The 19396-nt window shown below is 31.9% G+C and overlaps 1 protein-coding gene across 5 annotated transcripts in view; it reads left to right on the forward strand.

The window, feature by feature from the left end:
* Positions 1-15739, forward strand: part of LOC148603304 (uncharacterized) — a 32493-nt gene extending 16754 nt beyond the window's left edge. For 4 of the 5 annotated variants that reach the window (XM_088553948.1, XM_088553947.1, XM_088553949.1 and 1 more), the window contains 8 exons: positions 5164-5208; positions 6358-6533; positions 6789-6948; positions 7218-7415; positions 10978-11128; positions 12333-12422; positions 13529-13587; positions 14278-15739. In XM_088553948.1, the coding sequence (XP_088410074.1) occupies positions 5164-5208; positions 6358-6533; positions 6789-6948; positions 7218-7415; positions 10978-11128; positions 12333-12422; positions 13529-13587; positions 14278-14314 (916 nt within the window). In that variant the 3' untranslated portion in view covers positions 14315-15739. Of the gene's footprint in view, positions 1-5163; positions 5209-6357; positions 6534-6788; positions 6949-7217; positions 7416-10977; positions 11129-12332; positions 12423-13528; positions 13588-14277 lie in introns of those variants that run through there. The other variant, XR_015916913.1, reaches the window with a different exon arrangement.
* Positions 15740-19396: the final 3657 nt, after the last annotated feature.

A 19396-nucleotide genomic window follows, 5' to 3' on the forward strand; every position in this document is an offset into this window, starting at 1 on the left:
GATCCTAACTGCATACAAATAATAACCAAAAACTGCACAAACATAAAATAATTTATTTAGAAGTAATGTATACTCTGAATTCTAAATTCACATAATTCTTTTCATCACTGTCATGTAATGTCTTGCAATACATATTTAGTCTATTTGGTATGAATCAAGAGATGGTTCTTGACAATGAATAATCTTCAGTAAAAAATATGTTTTTATGATAAATACTTATCAGAAGATTAAAGAAAGAAAAGGGCCAACAAAAAACAAGAACCCCATCAACGCAGAAGGCTAGTTACATGCATTTATAATACCAACATTATTTATCAAGCATAAATAAAAATACCAAAATAAGTTATGACAAAAATATGTGATACAAATGTATCTATCAACTAGAGTATTTTAGGAAACCTTATTGCTCAATTGCAATAAATGATTTAATCAACATGCTTAGATAATTCAAGTCCTTCAAAACACTTATAGCTATAGCTGATCAAATAAGAATACAAAGCTGCACAGAGTGCAACATGATACAACTGCAGTGGTCAAATTGAACACTTGAGAGTGCAAACACAATATTAGTTTTTGGCACACTTAAGCATAGGGACTTACAATTCATTATGTACACATCAACAGGTTTGGACACTATATGCACAAAATTTTAAATTCAATCAAAATATTTCAAAATCAGACCAAAAATAAGAGTCATTTTTTTGGGATGGGGCCTATTGTACCCTTTATAACTCAAAAACTGAATTGGATATCTGAAATCTGATTGAAAAAACACCGGCAGGACTTTTTATGAGGAAAAAAAAATATTAAAAAAAATTAAAATTATTAATATTAACAAAATCAAGTTCTACCCCTTTGAAAAAAAGTTTTTGTCCATTCTAAACAATCCCAGTTACTTGTTCAGCTTCATCGGACATTGGCATTTCAGGAGACACATATCGACTGAAATTTATCTGTGTTCTGTGTTCTTTTGCTGCTATCTGCACAATGTGTGGAAATATATTTCTTCTGACTGTCAGACGATAAATTTTGGAATAAATTTTGAATAATTTCATGCATGGTTTTCTTGCCCAGTCTTGAATATATATAAATGACCTTTATTGATTGTTCATTAGCAGATCTGTTAAGAATGTATGTTTGAACAAACAGACTACACTTTGAAGTAGTCTAACATGCCGAATCAAATCTTTATTTTGCTAGCTTTGACTTATGGCCAACAAATATTCATTCTTTCTCCTACATGCATTGTTTTTGACTAACATGTAGATAGCAGTATCTACTGACTTTAAAGTCTTAAGTGTGATCATTCTCACAATTTGTTATACTTATGGTGAGCATGCTACCACCGAAGCAGTCCCATATGCATGGTATGAATGGTTTCGATATTGGTATATAAATGAATAATTGGATTCAAAATGTAACAAAAAATCTAGCTTAATGTAGGCATTTCAGTAAGTAAAACATCTTCATATTTCAAGACCTCTGATTTCTTTGAAAACAGACATAAAGCTAATTTCATCCAACATGTCATCAGTCATTGTTTATTGTAAATGTAAGCGTATAGGAACAAGGATTTTACAAATTGCATAATTGTATAACTTATTTTTCCTCTGTAGACCTGATTTAGTACCTGAAAAGTACTATTACTTACTCAAGTCTGTAGTTTTTCAATCTATTAGAACAAAAGTTGGATTGGCCAAAGTGGTACTGAAGTAAATGCTGGGTTTGGAATAGCACCAAGAATCATTTCAATGTCATCTGCCTGTTATGTTAGACTTATCTCTGAAAAGAAACAAGCATGCAGATGCACGTCTGTTTGAGTCTATGCAGTTGACGAAGAGAGTTTAATTTTATGTTAAAATGTTGATAGTAATTCACAAAATTCAAGAAATTTTGGTTATATTCACAATTAACTTATTTTGACCCTTATTTGAGTATGTAGGCAATTCATCGTCAACAACAGCAAGTAAAACTTTGACTGGACTCAAATATCAATTTTCACAAAACAGGGCAAATTTCACCCATAAATGTACCTCAGCCTTTCTACATGAATGTACCAATGGGTTTTCCATTGTAGATAATTTTAACTTGCTACAAAAGGTATATGTGACAAGAATCTAAATAGATCATAAACCTTCATCTTAGGATTGATCTAACTCTGTTGTACATACCGAACTCATAGCTTGCACCCTCTTACGCCTCACAGGCTCCTTTGGAAGTTGATCTTTCTTCCTTTAATTTTAGGCGGCGTAATTTCTGTTCTGGTAATATGGACTTTCCTTGACGCTTTTCTCTTTCAATATCTTTCTTTAAGTTATAAAAGTAACAATTGATTTGAAGCCTATTATTTATAGTCCAGGCCAAAATTTCAATGGAAATAAATAAATCACCTTTACACCAAATGCAGTTGTTTTTTTGTTGTTCAGGCTCGTAAAGCTTGAACTTTAATATTACCTTTTTTCAGGACATTTTGCCTCAAAGCCAATTTTCAATATGAATGAACCATTGTTGTGTAAATTTAACTACTTAAGACTATTTTTACAAGCCTTCAAATGGGCATATTTTGCTGTTTACTATTGTCTTCTTCTTTTAATGTTTGTATGTAATGGTAATCATTTTAATGAATTTGGAGTGTTTCATTCAGAATTGTCAACTTTCCTTTCATCTGTGGCAACATCCCTACGGCTCCTGCGTATGGAGTGTTCCTATCACAACTCATACGTTATGCCAGAGCTTGCCGAATCTACGCAGACTTTTTATATCGCGCTAGAACTCTAACAAATAGGCTTCTGGAACAGATTGAAGTCATCACTACAGACGTTTTATGGTCGTCATCATGAACTCGTGGATCGCTGTGGTGTATCCATCAGCACCATGGAAACTGATTTATTCAACAGGTCATAGTTTTCCTTTCCTCGTTTGTCTACCCCGGACTTGACTTTTTATGAGCAACTCGGCGGGTGTTTCTAGAAAAGCAGAGGACGCTTACCCTACCGGTGTATCTGGTCCATGCTCCCAGTTTTTAGTGGAGTCCGAGTTGCCCATTTACTTTTGTTACTTTGTATGTATGATTTCAGTTACTTAATGTTCTTTGTTGTGTATGTCTGTTTTCCATGTCTGGTCTTTGTCCCTTGGATTACATTCTTTTTATTACCGCTATAACCTTGGTTCCCTTGATAACTCTTTTGCCCTTTTTTGACATTGACTGGTAATAAAATGGCATTTGTTAACTATTTTTAAGTTCATCTGGTGTGCATGCTTTGACAAGGGAGAGAACTGAAAATGACAGTGTGGGTATTCGAGTAGAATTACATTAACAGGTTGAGAACAAGTCCAGAAATCAGGTTATCCCCACTTGACCCCACCCCCATTTCAGATATAACTTTGCCCCCACCCTAAGAAATACCATACTAGTTTCAGTCAGAGTCTTGCTCCCTATACTTAGTCTAAGGAGTGAGGCTCTGTCTGAAATGGGGACCTACAAATGTATATATGAAATATACATATTTACGGTTTAACTCGTTACAAGCCATACATTGCACATACAGGTAGCCACCGAGTCCACATTTCATTTCTGCCTTCACTGTTTTGTGGCTAAGAATAAGCGGGCCAAGCAAAAAAGATTGCAGTTTTTCTAGAAGTGTGCCCCATTCAATCAATCGTTTGTCCGAATGCCAGGACGTACTAGTGTTTATCTTGGAACTTCGCAGAAGTTTGTCAATTCCTGGACAACACGCCTCACAACCCGTTACCCCCGACATGCAAATATGACCTATACCATAGTTATGGTCAATTTCTATGTTCTTAGTGAAGATTCGACTGTCTGGTTCATTGTCAGTGCTGGAGGGCTTAGAAAATCGCCCACGCCTATCCCGACAGACGACCGAGTGAGCCATGTTGTTGTGTTGTTGTTATGCAATGAACTGCAATTTTTATTTCCGATTCGTAAAATAACATGCAATTTTTTTTAAAAGAAAAAAAGGATTATACTATATTTTTTATTGAAAATATACAATTTCAAAGTATTTTATTTCATTCTTAAAAATTCAATAAAGAATTAACTGTACTTTCGTTTACTTTACGAAAATTACCGAGGTTAAAAGAAATAAGGCACCTCGGTAAACTTCGGAAAATTGACCGGAAGTTTTTATTATGGGTCGGATACCTTAAACAAAACATGCTTAAAGACATTGTCATAGGTAGAACAAAGCAAAGTGGCAGTGGTATATTGATGATCTTGAAATCATTGATCTTCCCTAATCCTTCTCCCTTACAAAACAATGTAGACACTGATAGCATTAAATATTTTTTGTGAGCATATGCCACCTTTTCAATGTTAATGATATACATGCTCGTTTATAAAATAGTGGTAAATTAATTTTCGGGGAATGGCAAATAAGGGTAACAACAAAATTACCGGACACTTCTGCGTTTCATCATCAAGTCAAGTCCCAACTAAATCTGGCAAAATAGATATCAAACTCTATTTTAATACATTCCTTCTCTTCAGACCTAATATTAAATACAAAACAGATGTACAATATTTGTTTTAGAAATGAAATTCTGTTCATTGAAAGTTGTCAATAATAAAAGAAATGAAAAAACAAAACAAAACATAACATCATAATAATAATCACAAGTGCATGGGTGTTATAATCAATCTTAATTACATCTTAGATATATCAGGGGTTTTTTTTTTTCATTACAGAAAACATTGAATGTTCACTGCAAAGTGAAAATAGAAGTAAATTAAAATAAAAAAAGGTCAAAGTTATGCTTGATATTTTTTTTACTTATAAAGGCAAAATATCAATTAAGATAATGACGGCCGTTTTAATGTCCACAAACATCTATTATTTTCCTTTTTTCATGAAAAGCAAAGATTAGTTAGAATGAATTTTAAATCTCAATTTCGACAATCAGATTTGATTATTATACTATAAAAAGTGTTTTCTAACAGTGTCAAGACCATATGCTGTGTTATGATTGGGTTCTTAACTAATGAAATAAAGAAAATTCCGGGGACCACCAATCGTTGCTCATAAAGTCTCTCTAAGACCCGAAATTGAAAAACAAGATGTATGACATAATCTTTTACATCGTCCAAATTGTCTACATTGCTAACAATGTGCGTAAATATGTGCAATTTCATTTATGTTTCAGTGTAAAAAGAAGGCGGAAACGAGAAAATACAAAACATGACACATTGTAAGTGGGATTTTTTCTATTTATCTTTTTTTTTATAAGCTGTTGAAAGGGGTGGCATTACTAACAACCATTTTTACTGCAAGAATATGATATTTAAATAAACATTGCAAAATCTATATTGTATATAGAAGGAAGGAATAACACACCTCAATGAAGAGGGGGGTTGAGATAAAGCTGTTTATATATTTTCTCTTACTTTTCCTGGGAAAAAATGTGTATCCAAATGGTACTTCCTGAAATCTGATTTCGATTTTTTCAAAGTCCATTTCGAAAAGGACGTTCATTTCCTTTTGTCTTCCATCTGATTTCTAAGACGCATAAATTTTTGGACCTTAAATCTCTACAACCCGTCATATAACTGACTTGAAGTGCAGTTTATATATTTATCATGATTGATTGCATCCTGTGTAGCTCATTGGTCTTCACCTATGCTTGATTATGGTGACACTTCACAAATCTCTGCAACCCTAAGTGGGAATGCTGTCAAAGTGTCAGTATCATTAATTTGTTTGTGACTTATTTTACTAAAATTTGATTCCTCTTTGTATACATAACGTATGGTGGATATATTTCTTGTAGTTTTTCTTACTTTCTAAAAGCAAGATGTATTCATACTTCTTTAAATACAGTAGGAAATAATAAAGCAATTAGTAATTAGTTTTTATTTTAACTAATTATAATAAAAACTTGAGTGCTTATTAAAAAATGCCGAGTTTATTCAAATACTTTGTGTGTCCACAACTGCCCTACTACTTTTGTCTTTCTAAATATATTACTGCAAGTGACATATGCAAAGTTTCAAATTTTGCTCCTTGAAGTTGAGTGCAAAATATGATAACAATCAGGCGCAAAGATACACTGGTAAACTACTGTCTGCAGTGTTAGAGGGAAAAAAATAAAGTATCAAAGGTCGTTGTATTAATTGGTGTCTGCAGTGTTAGTGGGAAAAAGTGATTGCATATATGACATATTCAATAAACAATTAAGAAATGTGATACAGTTTCTCATGTTACACATTTAATGTCTGACAAGATTGTCAAATATGGTAAATAATCAAACAAAGTTATATAAGGCATATGCTTGAATTATATTTTTACCGATATTGTTTATCTTCATTAATATTGTTTTTTAATTTTGTTTTAATTTCAGAATATTGATTCTAGCTATAGCACCATTTAGAAATATAACCAAAAACGGAACTCACTACCTTGATAAAATGTACATGGTTTTGGAAGAGGCTACCAACAAAACACTATGTAATTTAAAACTAGCGGACAACACTACGTTTATAGAAACTAACAACACTTTACTCACGTTACGAAAAGGTATTAAATAAGTAAACACCATCATATCAAAATTTAATGCATGTCTGCGCAATACATCGGAAAACATAAATTAACCTTTCCAATAACATTACAAGAATTGTTTTGTTTTAAATTACCAAATAATTAAGGAAATGTTCAGTTTAAAATGCTTCATATTCACAATCTGCTTTGTTTTATATTTATACTACGATTTTTTTATACACCTGATTCGAAATTGTGTTGTAACTTATTTTTTTTTTGCTTTCTGCTTAAAAGATATACAGGATCTTAAGGATAAAATGGACGATCTAGTATGTGGCATCGCGTATACTTTAAAAATTTCATCCAGTGTCGTATGTGAGAGCAAATGCAAAAAATACGACTGTAATAAGCATGGTGTCTGTGACATTGACTTTACTGGAAAACCAATATGTAAGTAAGTAGCTTATGAAATATTTTATCACTTGAATATTACTTCCTTGGTACCCAATGATATGTGTAAATATTATATAAGTTTAAACTCTATAGTGTAGATCATAAAAGGTACGATTAGGAATGAATTAAAATCAAATCGGTAAATTTGTATAGATGTTTAATTTAATCACTTAACAATCTCATTGTCCACTTTTCCATTAACGAGTCATCTGTATTAGTTACAAATTACTGCAATGCTTTATATGCAAAGTAATTTACTTTTGATTACAGCTGTGACAGAAATGAGAAAACAGTCTATTTTGGAACTACTTGTGAATACGAATCGGAAATATTGGAGTTGGAATCGAAGTATATTATAGCAATCGCTTGTGGAATAGGAGGTGCTGTAATTGTAGCACTTATTTTATCTATTGTTTGGCTCCTGTCCAAGAGAACGTCAACAAAGAAAATCGATAAAGAATATAAAATGTGAGTACTAATGTACAAAGCAAATTCAAAATAATAATATATTGCATAGTTATGTACTTTAAATTGGTTTTGTTAAATCATAGAACAGTCTTACTTTTTTATTGTTGTCGGTGTCTTTTATTGGGCATGTTTGCTGCTGATATATGATAACTTTACTTTAAATCCAGTCAAGATGAACGTTTTCAACTTGTTGTACCTACTTAGTTGACAACACATATACTTCTGGTGTTTTTTTGATAAACCAATAGCATGAATACGTCTATGAATACGAGTATGGTCTAAAATAGCTGCCCTATTAACATAATGTGATTAATTTAATATGCCTGACTAATGCCATCGTTTATCAGTAAAGGTAGTACAATACAGTTAGGTCTTTTCTGAAAATTTTGTCTGATTTTGTTGAAATAAAGTTGTTTACAGACAGTCTGCACAGACATCTCCAGTGTTTTGTCATAAAAAATGTGCATATTTTTTTTAAATCCTTGGTGTATGGAGGTTCAAGTCATTTATAGGTAATTTAAAAATTATTGTTATAAAATCCAGTAGCAATAATAAGATACTGAAAAAAATATTTCGGATTTTTAGTACAAATCAGGGGTGCCTTTTCAAAATGTAAAAAATACGACCCTTTTCGATTTGTTCTCTCCCAAGTTTAGTTCCAAATGTTCGTGTGAAATAATTTATTTTCAAAATCAGCCATCTGAAGCTGAGGAGAGAGCCTAATACTGCAGGAGACTGAAATGTTCCGGATACCATTCTTCATTTAAATTACACCTGTTTATCATACATGTGTTACATCTGTCTATGTATAATGATTATCTACATTTAAACAATATATCCACTAAATTTCAACTTTTGATTTTAAGTTTTACAAAATTTGACGAAGGTAACTTGGTGTTCGGAATAGCGCGCCTTAATGTAACTGTAAAGTACACCCAAAACAGAGGGATCCCAAAAATTCGAGCAATCAATGAATAAATAAATCACCATAGTAATGCTAATTATTCTCATTTAAACTCTGAATCTCATGAATATTTGGAGAAACCTTTAGCTTGCTGATGTGTTTTATATATTGTTATATAAAAGTTTATATCATTAGTAGCATTACTTGTCATTTTATAGAGCAGGAGCGAAGAATCTATATTTAAGGGATAAACTTTCGCCATATATAATTTTAATTATTTCAACTGCGCTATATTTGAAATTCAATTGTATCGGTCATCTTGTACATGTATTTTAGTTATTCTATATTAAAATTTAAAAAAAAAAACAAACAGATAAGTAAGCACGTTTATATAGGAAATGGTAATAACGATAAAAAGGTAAACCAGTAAATACAATAAAGGAATACGTGTCCATGCAAGCATTCGTGAGGAAATTTATGGAATAGATACGTTTTTTACACACTGTATACACAGATGAACTGTGTTTTACGGTACTCTGTGAATCTTTGAAACTAAAACATGACACAATAGTACGAAAGTTAAAGCATAACATCATAAGAAAGCATAAGTTATTTTAATCGAATACTAAATTCATAGCACAAAGGTTTACATGTTATCAAAAAAGTAAATGGCGCAATTAATTTGAATTGCAACATGGGGGCACATTTGGCGCAAATCAATATCTCCCAATCCAGTCTCCAAAAATATTTGAAATCTGGTATTGAAATTAGAAAAATAAGATTTGTTTATTTTTTTGACAAAAAATGTTGATGTGATGTATTTAAATTGCAAATCACTCTAACATTTTCCTTCATCACCGAACTGCAACCGGTTTGCCAAATTACTATTGAAACGATGAGTCTCTTAACAATCTAATTCCAAGCAAGCTGTTGACCTACTTTATTCACTATAATATTATATAACGACATCGAAAGATCAATATTAGAATATGAGCTTATCTGAAAGAGTAATCAAAGGCTATAGCGGCAATCAAAAGAATGTAATCCGGGGACATGGAAAACAGACATACACAACAAAGAACATAAAGTAACTAAAATCATATATACAAAGTAACAAAAGTAAATGAGCAACTCGGACTCCACTAAAAACTGTGAGCATGAACCAGGTGCACCGGTAGGGTAAGCGTCCTCTGTTTTTCTAGAAACACGCTCATAAAAAGTCAAGTTCGGGGTAGACAAACGAGGAAAGGAAAACTATGACCCGTTGAATAAATCAGTTTTCATGGTGCTGATGGATACACCATAACGATCCACAGTTCATGATGACGACCATAAAACTTCTGTAGTTTCGATTTAACATATTTTAAATTAAAAAAAATGCTAATTTTCTTCGTAGTTGTCATATATTAGTACATGTAAAGCATTTCATTCCGGTTCTGTCATCTTTCCATCATTCAGTTGTCCTGATTATGGTACTTGTAATTAAACCAATTTAATACCAACTTTATTAACATAGCGATTAATTACAAAAATAAAAATATGTAGCATTTTTTCAGATTTTGCATGATTCTTACAAAGATAGCTACTTAAATAGTGTGAACTTATTTAGCAATAAGTAAGTCTCAAGGTTTTAGAATATCCGTCAAATAGATATAATACTTAAGGGCGATCGTGCCCTCTTCTGTTTAAATGTGTGTCGCTTCGTTCGTCTCTTTTCATCAACAAATCCTCGTGAACCGCTTATTAGTATAAAATGAAACAGCCACACAGTTTAATTACATTATTCCAATGAGCGCCCTCTATTTTTCAAGGGATTACTTACTACCCTTGCTTCAACGACTTATTTGAAACCGCCGAAGAGAATGTGTTTAAACTTTCAGAACTTCTTTACCGCATCATACCTTTATGCACTTTTAATTTGTTTTTCGATCTGTATCAAATTGAAGTTTTTCGCCGTTTAGGAACACCATCTTTTTATTGGCAACTCTGTTGAAACTACTATGAACTTTATGAAACTTCCACATATTATTCATTATATGATTCAACAGGCCATAGTTTTCCGTTCCTCATTTGTCTACCCCGACTTGACTTTTTATGAGCTACTCGGCGGGAGTTTCTAGAAAAGCAGAGGACGCTTACCCTACCGATGCACCTTGGTCCATGCTCCCAGTTTTTAGTGGAGTCCGAGTTGCTCATTTACTTTTGTTACTTTGTATATGTGATTTTAGTTACTTTATTTTTTTTTTTTGTTGTGTATGTCTGTTTTCCATGTCTGGTCTTTGTCCCTTGGATTACATTCTTTTGATTACCGCTATAACATTGGTTCCCTTGATTACTCTTCCATTATATATTCATTGTTAAACTGGGTGACTCTTGACGTTTTGTAATACAAACCTTACTCTGTTGCTTGTGCACAAAAGGGTGCAGCTTTCTTTACAAAACCGTATCACAGCCATTTAATGTTTTGACAGATTTGTTAAGGTATGTATTTTTGTAGGATTATATTTCATTCTCGAGCGACACCATACCTGTTTGACGACTTTACATATATTATGACCATACGTTTTCCGCAGTTGAGTACGTGAAGGTTTGGTATAAACTGTAAACTTTTTGTCACAGATTTTCTTCTAGTTAAATTCTTTTTATTTTTAATTTCAGCACTGACCATGACACACTAAGTTATAACCACCCAATGGGCTTACTAAGCCGTCAGAGAACAAATCCAAATATGTATTTTGGTACTACCGACACGTATTATGTAGACAACCGGCGGTACACAGTTGTAGAAGGCGGCAGGAATAGGGGTAATGTAAGTAAACACAACACAACTTCTATAAGATAGCAAATTTAGCGTAATATAGCATTACTACTATTGTAGAATAAACCAGAGGCTTTAATGCAATTTATTTATTATCAACATGAGGTAATAACTCTGATGCTGTTGTTTAGGATAGCGATCTAAACTGGAGATGAGAGGTTATGCACTATGTATTTTTAATTCCACAAAGCATATGAATAGTGCTCTTCTCCTTATTTTTATTAATCCTGAATTCATATTGTTGACAGAACCATGGGAAAGCAATGAATAAAGAACAAATCAATCTGGTACATACTTTTGTGGTAAATGACTGTTGTTATGTGAGCTGTATTATTTAACATTTTTAACTCTTAATTTTCCGTATTTAAGGATTATTACTTAATCGCTACATCTTTGATATTCCTTTTGTTTTGTTATTGTTCTCCCATTTGTTCGATTTGTCATTGTTGTTACTCTTTCTATTTGGTTTTGTTTAATTCTTGTCCTTTGACAAAACAATTGGTAATGTATCTATCCAATTCTAAACATCCAAATGTTATGTGAACAACTGAAAAGTGAAAATAACTAATTTATGTAATTAGAATTAAGGGAATATTTTCTTTATTAATTACAAAAATATACCAGTATCATTTATTGCAGTTTTTCATCTAAATCCAAAAGTTAGTTGTATAGGAGACCAAATCTATCTCCGAGAGGTTTCTCATGATGTAGATTAAATGTAATTCGAATTTTAAACGTCTAAAGTATCTGTTTATCTGGATAAAAACTTTTACTATATCAGATAAAATTCTTGCGGTCATATACTCAGCAAAATGCATTAGAAATGCTAAAATCAATGATGCTTTTTGAGCATTGAATCCCGATCTTGTTATTTGTTCATTCTGTTCCCGTATTCAAAAATTACCCTGAATAGAAAGAAATTCACTATTACCAATAAGATAAATGGCAATTTGCAATAAATTTAGAGCAAGACATAAGACATGCTGTTGCATAAAGAAACGGCTAGAAATCTGAAAATTATATTATATGTACTTATGTGATTTAAATTTCAAAAAGCAGCGATTTATATAAAAGGCTATTTTCACAATTACATGTATCGTTCTATCTTAATGTACAATGTACTTCTGGTAATGAGAATGACAGATATTAACAACCATTTTTTTTTTTTTTTTTTTTTTTTTTTAATTCTTGACAGACATATTTATACAGTCCATCAACCATTCCAGACAATGATGATACGTCAGAGAAGTCCTACAACAACAACAAGTCATATTGTTCAGAGGAAGTACGTGATCACATATTATGAATAATCATCCATGCAAAGATTTGATAAGTAAACATTATCGAAGTAAACCACCATTTGTTTGTTTAAGAAATACGAGTTCAAAATTGTTTTAAAGACATTTCGCTTGAAATTGGTTTTGCTACAATTTGGCATGAATATGGGCGATAAAAGAAGTTTGCAGAATTCATAATCATAGATCTTGAGAAATTTAATAGTACAAACTGGAAAATTCAACTATAAACCAGTTAATTATATTAGCCATAAAGCATCACTATGCCTGTCTTGACATTAATAAAAATAAATACCTATTTTGTTTCAAATTTGAAACCACAAACCTCAAACTTTCAGCGTATCATAATAAGGGAATAATTGCAGCACAAAAGCTCAAATATTGAGATGTCTAAATGTACAACAAAGTACACAAAGAAAACAGATAAATATTTCACAAAGCGTACTAACAGTTGCAATTTTGATTTTTAGGCGAGGGTAATACAATGAAAAAAATACTATATCGTACATAAAGATATATGGAATAAAGGTGCAAATGGGCACCTCCTATTAACATGTTTCCTGTATTTATAATTGAATACCTTTTTGGGGTTTCTCGATTTGTTCGTTTGTATTTGTTGGGTTTTTTTGTGTGTCTGTGTGTGTGGTTTTTTTGAGTATATAACCTAATTGAGTTTTAAACATGGTGTGTTTTATATATATATATATATGTTTGTCTTCCTATCTGCATTAATTAGTTTTTTTTCACATTTTTATAATCATATGATGCCATATTGTGACCTTCTCTTTTCTTTTAATATTTATCGGAACGACTTTTTGGATTTAACTTTCAAAAAACATAGACGCGTATTTGACGACAAAAGTTCAATATTGTAATTTTCAAGTACTTTAAATTGTCGAATGGAATTCAATGAATCTTTCATATATTCTTCATTACAGGATGCAATTGCGCTCCTTCTATCAAAGTTTTTTTTTCAATCTGAATGACGTTTTTGGGTTCCCTTGCCGTTCCGTGGTATGATATCATCATGTAATCATTGCTTATAGCTTTTTGTCCATGTTCAGTAGGTATGAATTAGTTTTACTTATTATTTAAGTATGCCATCAAAAGACCACGTGTAACGCCGTTAGCAGACCCAATCTACTGCGAAAACAGGTATTTCCTTTATTTTACTAGTACATATTTTGTTTAGAATGCTCATGTGATGTGACATTCTTCAAATTGTATATTTGCAATTATCCAGATTGTCAAAAATTATACTTACCAGCACATATATGATTGACTCACAAACATTTCGGATAAGGTCAAGAACCAATAAAAAAGACCGAGTACAAGACAATAACATGATCTCTGTTTTGTTATGATAAAAAGTTAACTTTAATGTTGGCAATAACATATCCGTTCGACCAAATTGCAACTAAGTTCATGATCATTATTACGTATTAGTCTCTGTAAGAATCAGGCAGTGGATGAACCAAACATTGTTTATAAACCCCAACGTTTTAAGAGTTCAATTGTTTTTGCACAATCTATATCAAGATAAAAGAAACATTTTTTCATACCATTTTGGAAAACTGAGTTACATTTTCATTGAAAGGCACTGAACGGTTCAAGGGCTCAAGGGCAGATAACTCTGTCAAAACCCTCATTTTTCTAATATTCATTTTAAAAAATCTTAGAAAATTCAGTGATGCAGAGATCAAATAATGGTATTTTTAAATAGAGAAAGCATTCTTGAATGATCGGAAGTTTTGATTTTTCCCATTTAACTGATTCTTACAAAAAAAAATACTGTTAATTCACTATTGCAATATAAAAATAAAATCATATACTTTCTTTCTACAGGATTAGGGCTAATATCATGCAACCTGATTATATGTGACGAGCATATGAGAAAATGTTGCCAATGACTATACGTCCATGAAAAAAAAACTGTATATACTTACAGACAGCTGTTCATAATTGTGATAGTGTTAAAGGGGCTAAGACGAAATTGACCAGCTTAGTAAAATACGTTTTATAATTTGTTTTATTCATCTGTTCTAGTAAAAGACATAATGTTAAAAGAAACACTCTTTTTTAAATGCGGTATATTTTAATTGACCATATCAGTATATGACAGAGTGCAGTATAGATTTGAAAATATCTTTAAAAGAAGCACAAAATCATAATTATCTATTCCAGGTGACATACAGATTGTCTACTATACATGTATTACGACTGTAGTAATAAATTTGATCTTGACAGCTTTATCGCTAAATGTCAACTCTTTTAGGTATTTCATAGTATATTACATTTGATATGCAGAGACTTTTGTATATAGGAAAGAAATTCTGTGTTTGAATTAAAACGCTTTAACAGATAATGTGAGAAAAATTGGTTTTCGTTGAATTATTGTAGACAGGCATCAATATTTTGATATGTATATGTGTGTGCATTATAAACCATGACGTTTATTATTCATTTATATGTGATTTATCAGTAGCACTGGATCAAAGTTTCAAATAAACGGGAACCTGATTATAACCGAGAATAAAATTCACTTTTTAATTCAAACTTGTTTGGATTAATACAATGTTTCATTATTGATTGTTGTATTGAGCACCTGTGGACTATTACGAAACCTTCTGTACCATATACCTACTTAAACTGGCACATGTTATTGGTAACAATATACAACCATCAAAAGTTCAGAAAATTAAATGCATATAAATTTTCAACGTTAAGTCATTTTTTCCTTAGAATAGAAAGCAAAATGAGATAGAAGGCCATTGTCTAAAAGAATGTTTTTGTATTTGTTTTAAGTATGTTTTGTAAGCATTCCAGTGTGTATTTTTGACCTTACTGTTAGTCCATAATAATGGTTTTCGGTACTTAAAACATACTGGTAGTTTCAATGATATCCGCGTTTGCTTTACACATTGGTTTTATGATAGAGTTTTCTGACCAGTGCTATACAAGGCCAAATGTGCCACATATGATAACCATATGGTGCTCTATTCATATGATAATCATATGATTATTATATGATTCTCATATGGTAATTTTGGCTTAAAAACATATGAAAATCATATGTTTGTGAAAAACATATGATTATCATATGATAATCATGCGATAATCATATGTATACCGAAACATATGATTATCATATGGTGCTCGATTTATATGATAATCATGTGATGCAAACCATATGATTCTCATGTGTGGCACATTTGCTTTTACATTCTAATGAATATCATACAGTATTGTTAAGTATAATTGTTAACATGTAAGGTACTTCAATCTTCCCCAATAAACATAGATGTTTTCAATGTAGTTTTGGAAGGCAAATTAAGCGTACAAAAATAATTCTGATGGCCTTAACATTAGAGATATGTGTAACTTAAAAGGGAAAAAATTTTGCATATGAACCTGGATTCTTGAATTTTGACTAATGGAAATAACATTCCCTCTGATGGTTTCAGACCTTACCCTGCATTTATTGTCTACTTTGATGTGCATATAGTGATATCAACGGCAAATTATATGAGATTTGGAATCAGGAAAAATATGACGATGAAGCACCATCAACGTATATATTTAACTGACACTGATTATACATGTTTAATCACACGTAAGTACGAACAAAAATATGTGATATCATATACTTGAGCAAAAATACAGTGAATAAAAGATAAAACATTGTAGATAGGCAATACAAGAAAGTAACTATCAATTGAAAAAGTTATTGGATTTCCAATAGGATAGTTTTTGTTTTGAGTGCATTTAGTACCAAATGAGATATGATTTATTTGTAATGGAAATTGCACCGAAAACCATGGTGGAAAAACATTTTCAAAAAAAATGGCTATTAAACTAATTGTTGGCTACATTTTTTTATAAATTGAAGTAATTGTCCTTTCCAGTACTCATCCTAATTGTCAATATAGACGACACTTTCATATAATTATTTAGCTGTTATAAGTAAACCTTCCAGTCTATAAAACGTATATAGATTAACATCCACAGAATAAATATTTAAAAATCTACCTACAAACATATATGGTAACGACAGAAGGAATGGACATTACACTATCCGAAATCAAAAATTTTCTAGATAGATATAACAGCTTACTAAAAGGCTACTGGAATATATCTAGGTCAATATTCCGACAATTTTATGGGCGTCGCCACAACACGATTGACAAAGATAGAGTTGTCGTCTTTAATATGACAAACTGCCTCCATCTTTCATAGATCTTCTTCGTCGAACTTGTCCAGTGACGAGTATCAGCGTCTGCTTATCTTTCCGAAGCATCGGATCTCACCTCGAATTCGTTTGAGTTTCGTGCTTTTCTTTTTACAGTATGATCTGTTTAATTATTTTTTGTTGGATTACTTTTGCCTCGTCTGTTGTGCTGTTGGTGTTTACGACATCTATTTTGTCATCTTTTTATAAGTCCGGTATGGCTTTTCCTTTTAATAAACACTGTTTAATTTAGGAATTGACGTAACCACCTGTTTGTCACAATGTCATATGTCAGGTTCTTACACAACGAAGATAAAAATTTACCCAACTACATTAAGTTTAGTCAATCATTGAACATGTTGGGTTTTAAGGAACAATGTTTATTGCAATAGAAAGCCGATAAAAAATTTACCCAACTGCATATGCACAATTAAATATAGTCAATCATTGAAAATGTTGGGTTTTGATTGATTGTTGGATGATTGTTGGGGTTTAACGTCCGAGCAGCAATATTTCAGCAATAAATTGGTAAAATTTTATCTTTCATTAATTCAATTCAGTCCTCATTTACCCACATTTTCCCTACCGCTTTACAAAACCTACCGCAAACAAAATATTTTGTTCAAAGATTTTGATATTTTCCTTATTGTTTAGTGAATTTGGTTCATAGGGAGTTAGAACAAGACGTTTGAAAGTGAAAACATTATTTGCTAATGCAGAAATTAATGAATAACAGATACAAAATTAATTGGTACCTGTTGAAAAAATCAGGTCCATGTAAATGTCATGTCCATGGCTTTACACACATGTATCGAAGGAAAATTGACAAAGTTCATGACTGTGAAGGATTGGCAGTTACATTATGTTGAAGACATGAATGGTAGAGAGAGTTGTGAAATTCAAACTGTTTGTTTTAGAGTACAAATAAGAACAATTGATTGTAAATGTCCGTGCTGTTTAGAGTACATATAACTTGACTGAGTGTATTCATCGTCTATGGAATTGGAATCATTGCCTCGAATATCGATAAAGAACAATGATGTCGTTGGTCTAGTATTATACATCCTTGTACGTTGTGATCTTAGAGATTTCGAACTGGAGGAAAGAGGTGTCAAACCTTTTACGATAAAATACAGATTGTCCAGCATTATATCTGACATGCCCGAATTTCGTCTTTTTGAAAATCGTAAATTTATACATATTCAATTTTCGAACAAGGGGACAGATGTTTTTATCATCAGCAATATTTTTTATCGTAAAGAGGAAGTTTTTAAAATTCCATATATTTCAAAAATCAATCAGTTCCTATTGTCTTTTACAGCTACACTAAGACAATAACTATTAAAAGACATTGCAGAATCTAAAAATTGAGGAATAGTTTAAGTCCCCTCTGACACGTAACTGTACTTCTTCCTTCATTAATAACAGTCCTTCAGGTCATCTCTGGAGATTTGAATATCACTGAAATCAACTCCTACGTAAGGTAGTTTCTCACTGTCCAAAATTCGGCGCCTCAATAGGAAACTTAATTTCAAAACCAACATGGATCCTCTTGAAGATTATGCCCGATCATTGATAAAGAGAGAAAAGGACAAAGAACCAGAAGTCGATTTCTTGTCAGATTAGATACATGTCATCCGGTGGTGGGTACGAAATCGCATTGACACTCTCAGGAAATGTGCTAATAATAGACTCAAGTCCGTATTCAACAATCGTGAGGCACTTGAATGCTTTTCCTCACTACATGAGAAATAGGTCATCGACCGAGTGGACAAAGCTTCAAACATCATTGTATTTGTTTGTAAAGCATATTACCCCAATTTCCTTATTAAGGAATTGAGATTGATAGTAACATCCTAGGTAATGCCATATACAAACGTACTACTTTTGACAAAGAAGAAATTCTAAACAACTACAAGTCCTTCATGTCTCCTCTCAACATCGAAACAAAGTGTGACGACTTACCTTATCTGTATTGGATTCCCATACTTCATAAGAATCCATACGAAGAAAGGTTAATTGCAGGATCTTCACTTTGCTCCATGAAGGAGGTGTCAATTAATCTTACAAAGATAATGTGAAAGATGGAGAGTAAGCTTGTTGCAATACCACCTACTCTCATGGCGGCATTAATCATACGTTCATACTTAAAAAATTCTAAAGATTAACTTCAAAACCTAAAATCCCGCAGCTTTTCGAAAATATGTTCTCTCATTTGGCTTCTCATTTCTTTACAATGCGTAACTACATAATAAATCAAAGTCTCGTCTGAAATGACCTGTGGAAAATCTTTTGTTGTTCAAAAGATTATATTGTTCTTGTTTACAAATCCATATATTTTTTCTAAAACACTGCGGAAGGGCAAAGTGTGCTAAACAGAAAAGTAGGTTTGCGATACGCCTGCATTCCTCAATTGTAACATATCTGTAACATTTGGAAACAAGTTAGCATTCCAAAATTACATTTACTGTGTACCTCTCCGGGTCGATTTTTTTATATTCATACAAGACTGAATTTCTTCAGAACCTTGTAAGGAATCAAACTTAAAAGATGCTGAAACCATCAATAATCCTTCTTTTGGTAAATGGTTATCATCAATATATCGACCAGAGCTCGAGATAAAGAAAACTACGTAAACAGATTGCTCTGCATCTTTAGTATACCTACACCTCGAATCTGATAAGTGGTCATCTCAGCATTAAGATATATAATAAAAGAGACAACTTTATTTTTATG

The sequence above is a fragment of the Perna viridis genome, chromosome 11, assembly GCF_037379345.1.
Source record: "Perna viridis isolate PV_CMFRI_1.1 ecotype Kerala chromosome 11, ASM3737934v1, whole genome shotgun sequence".
In the NCBI taxonomy this organism is placed as follows: Eukaryota; Metazoa; Mollusca; class Bivalvia; order Mytilida; family Mytilidae; genus Perna; species Perna viridis.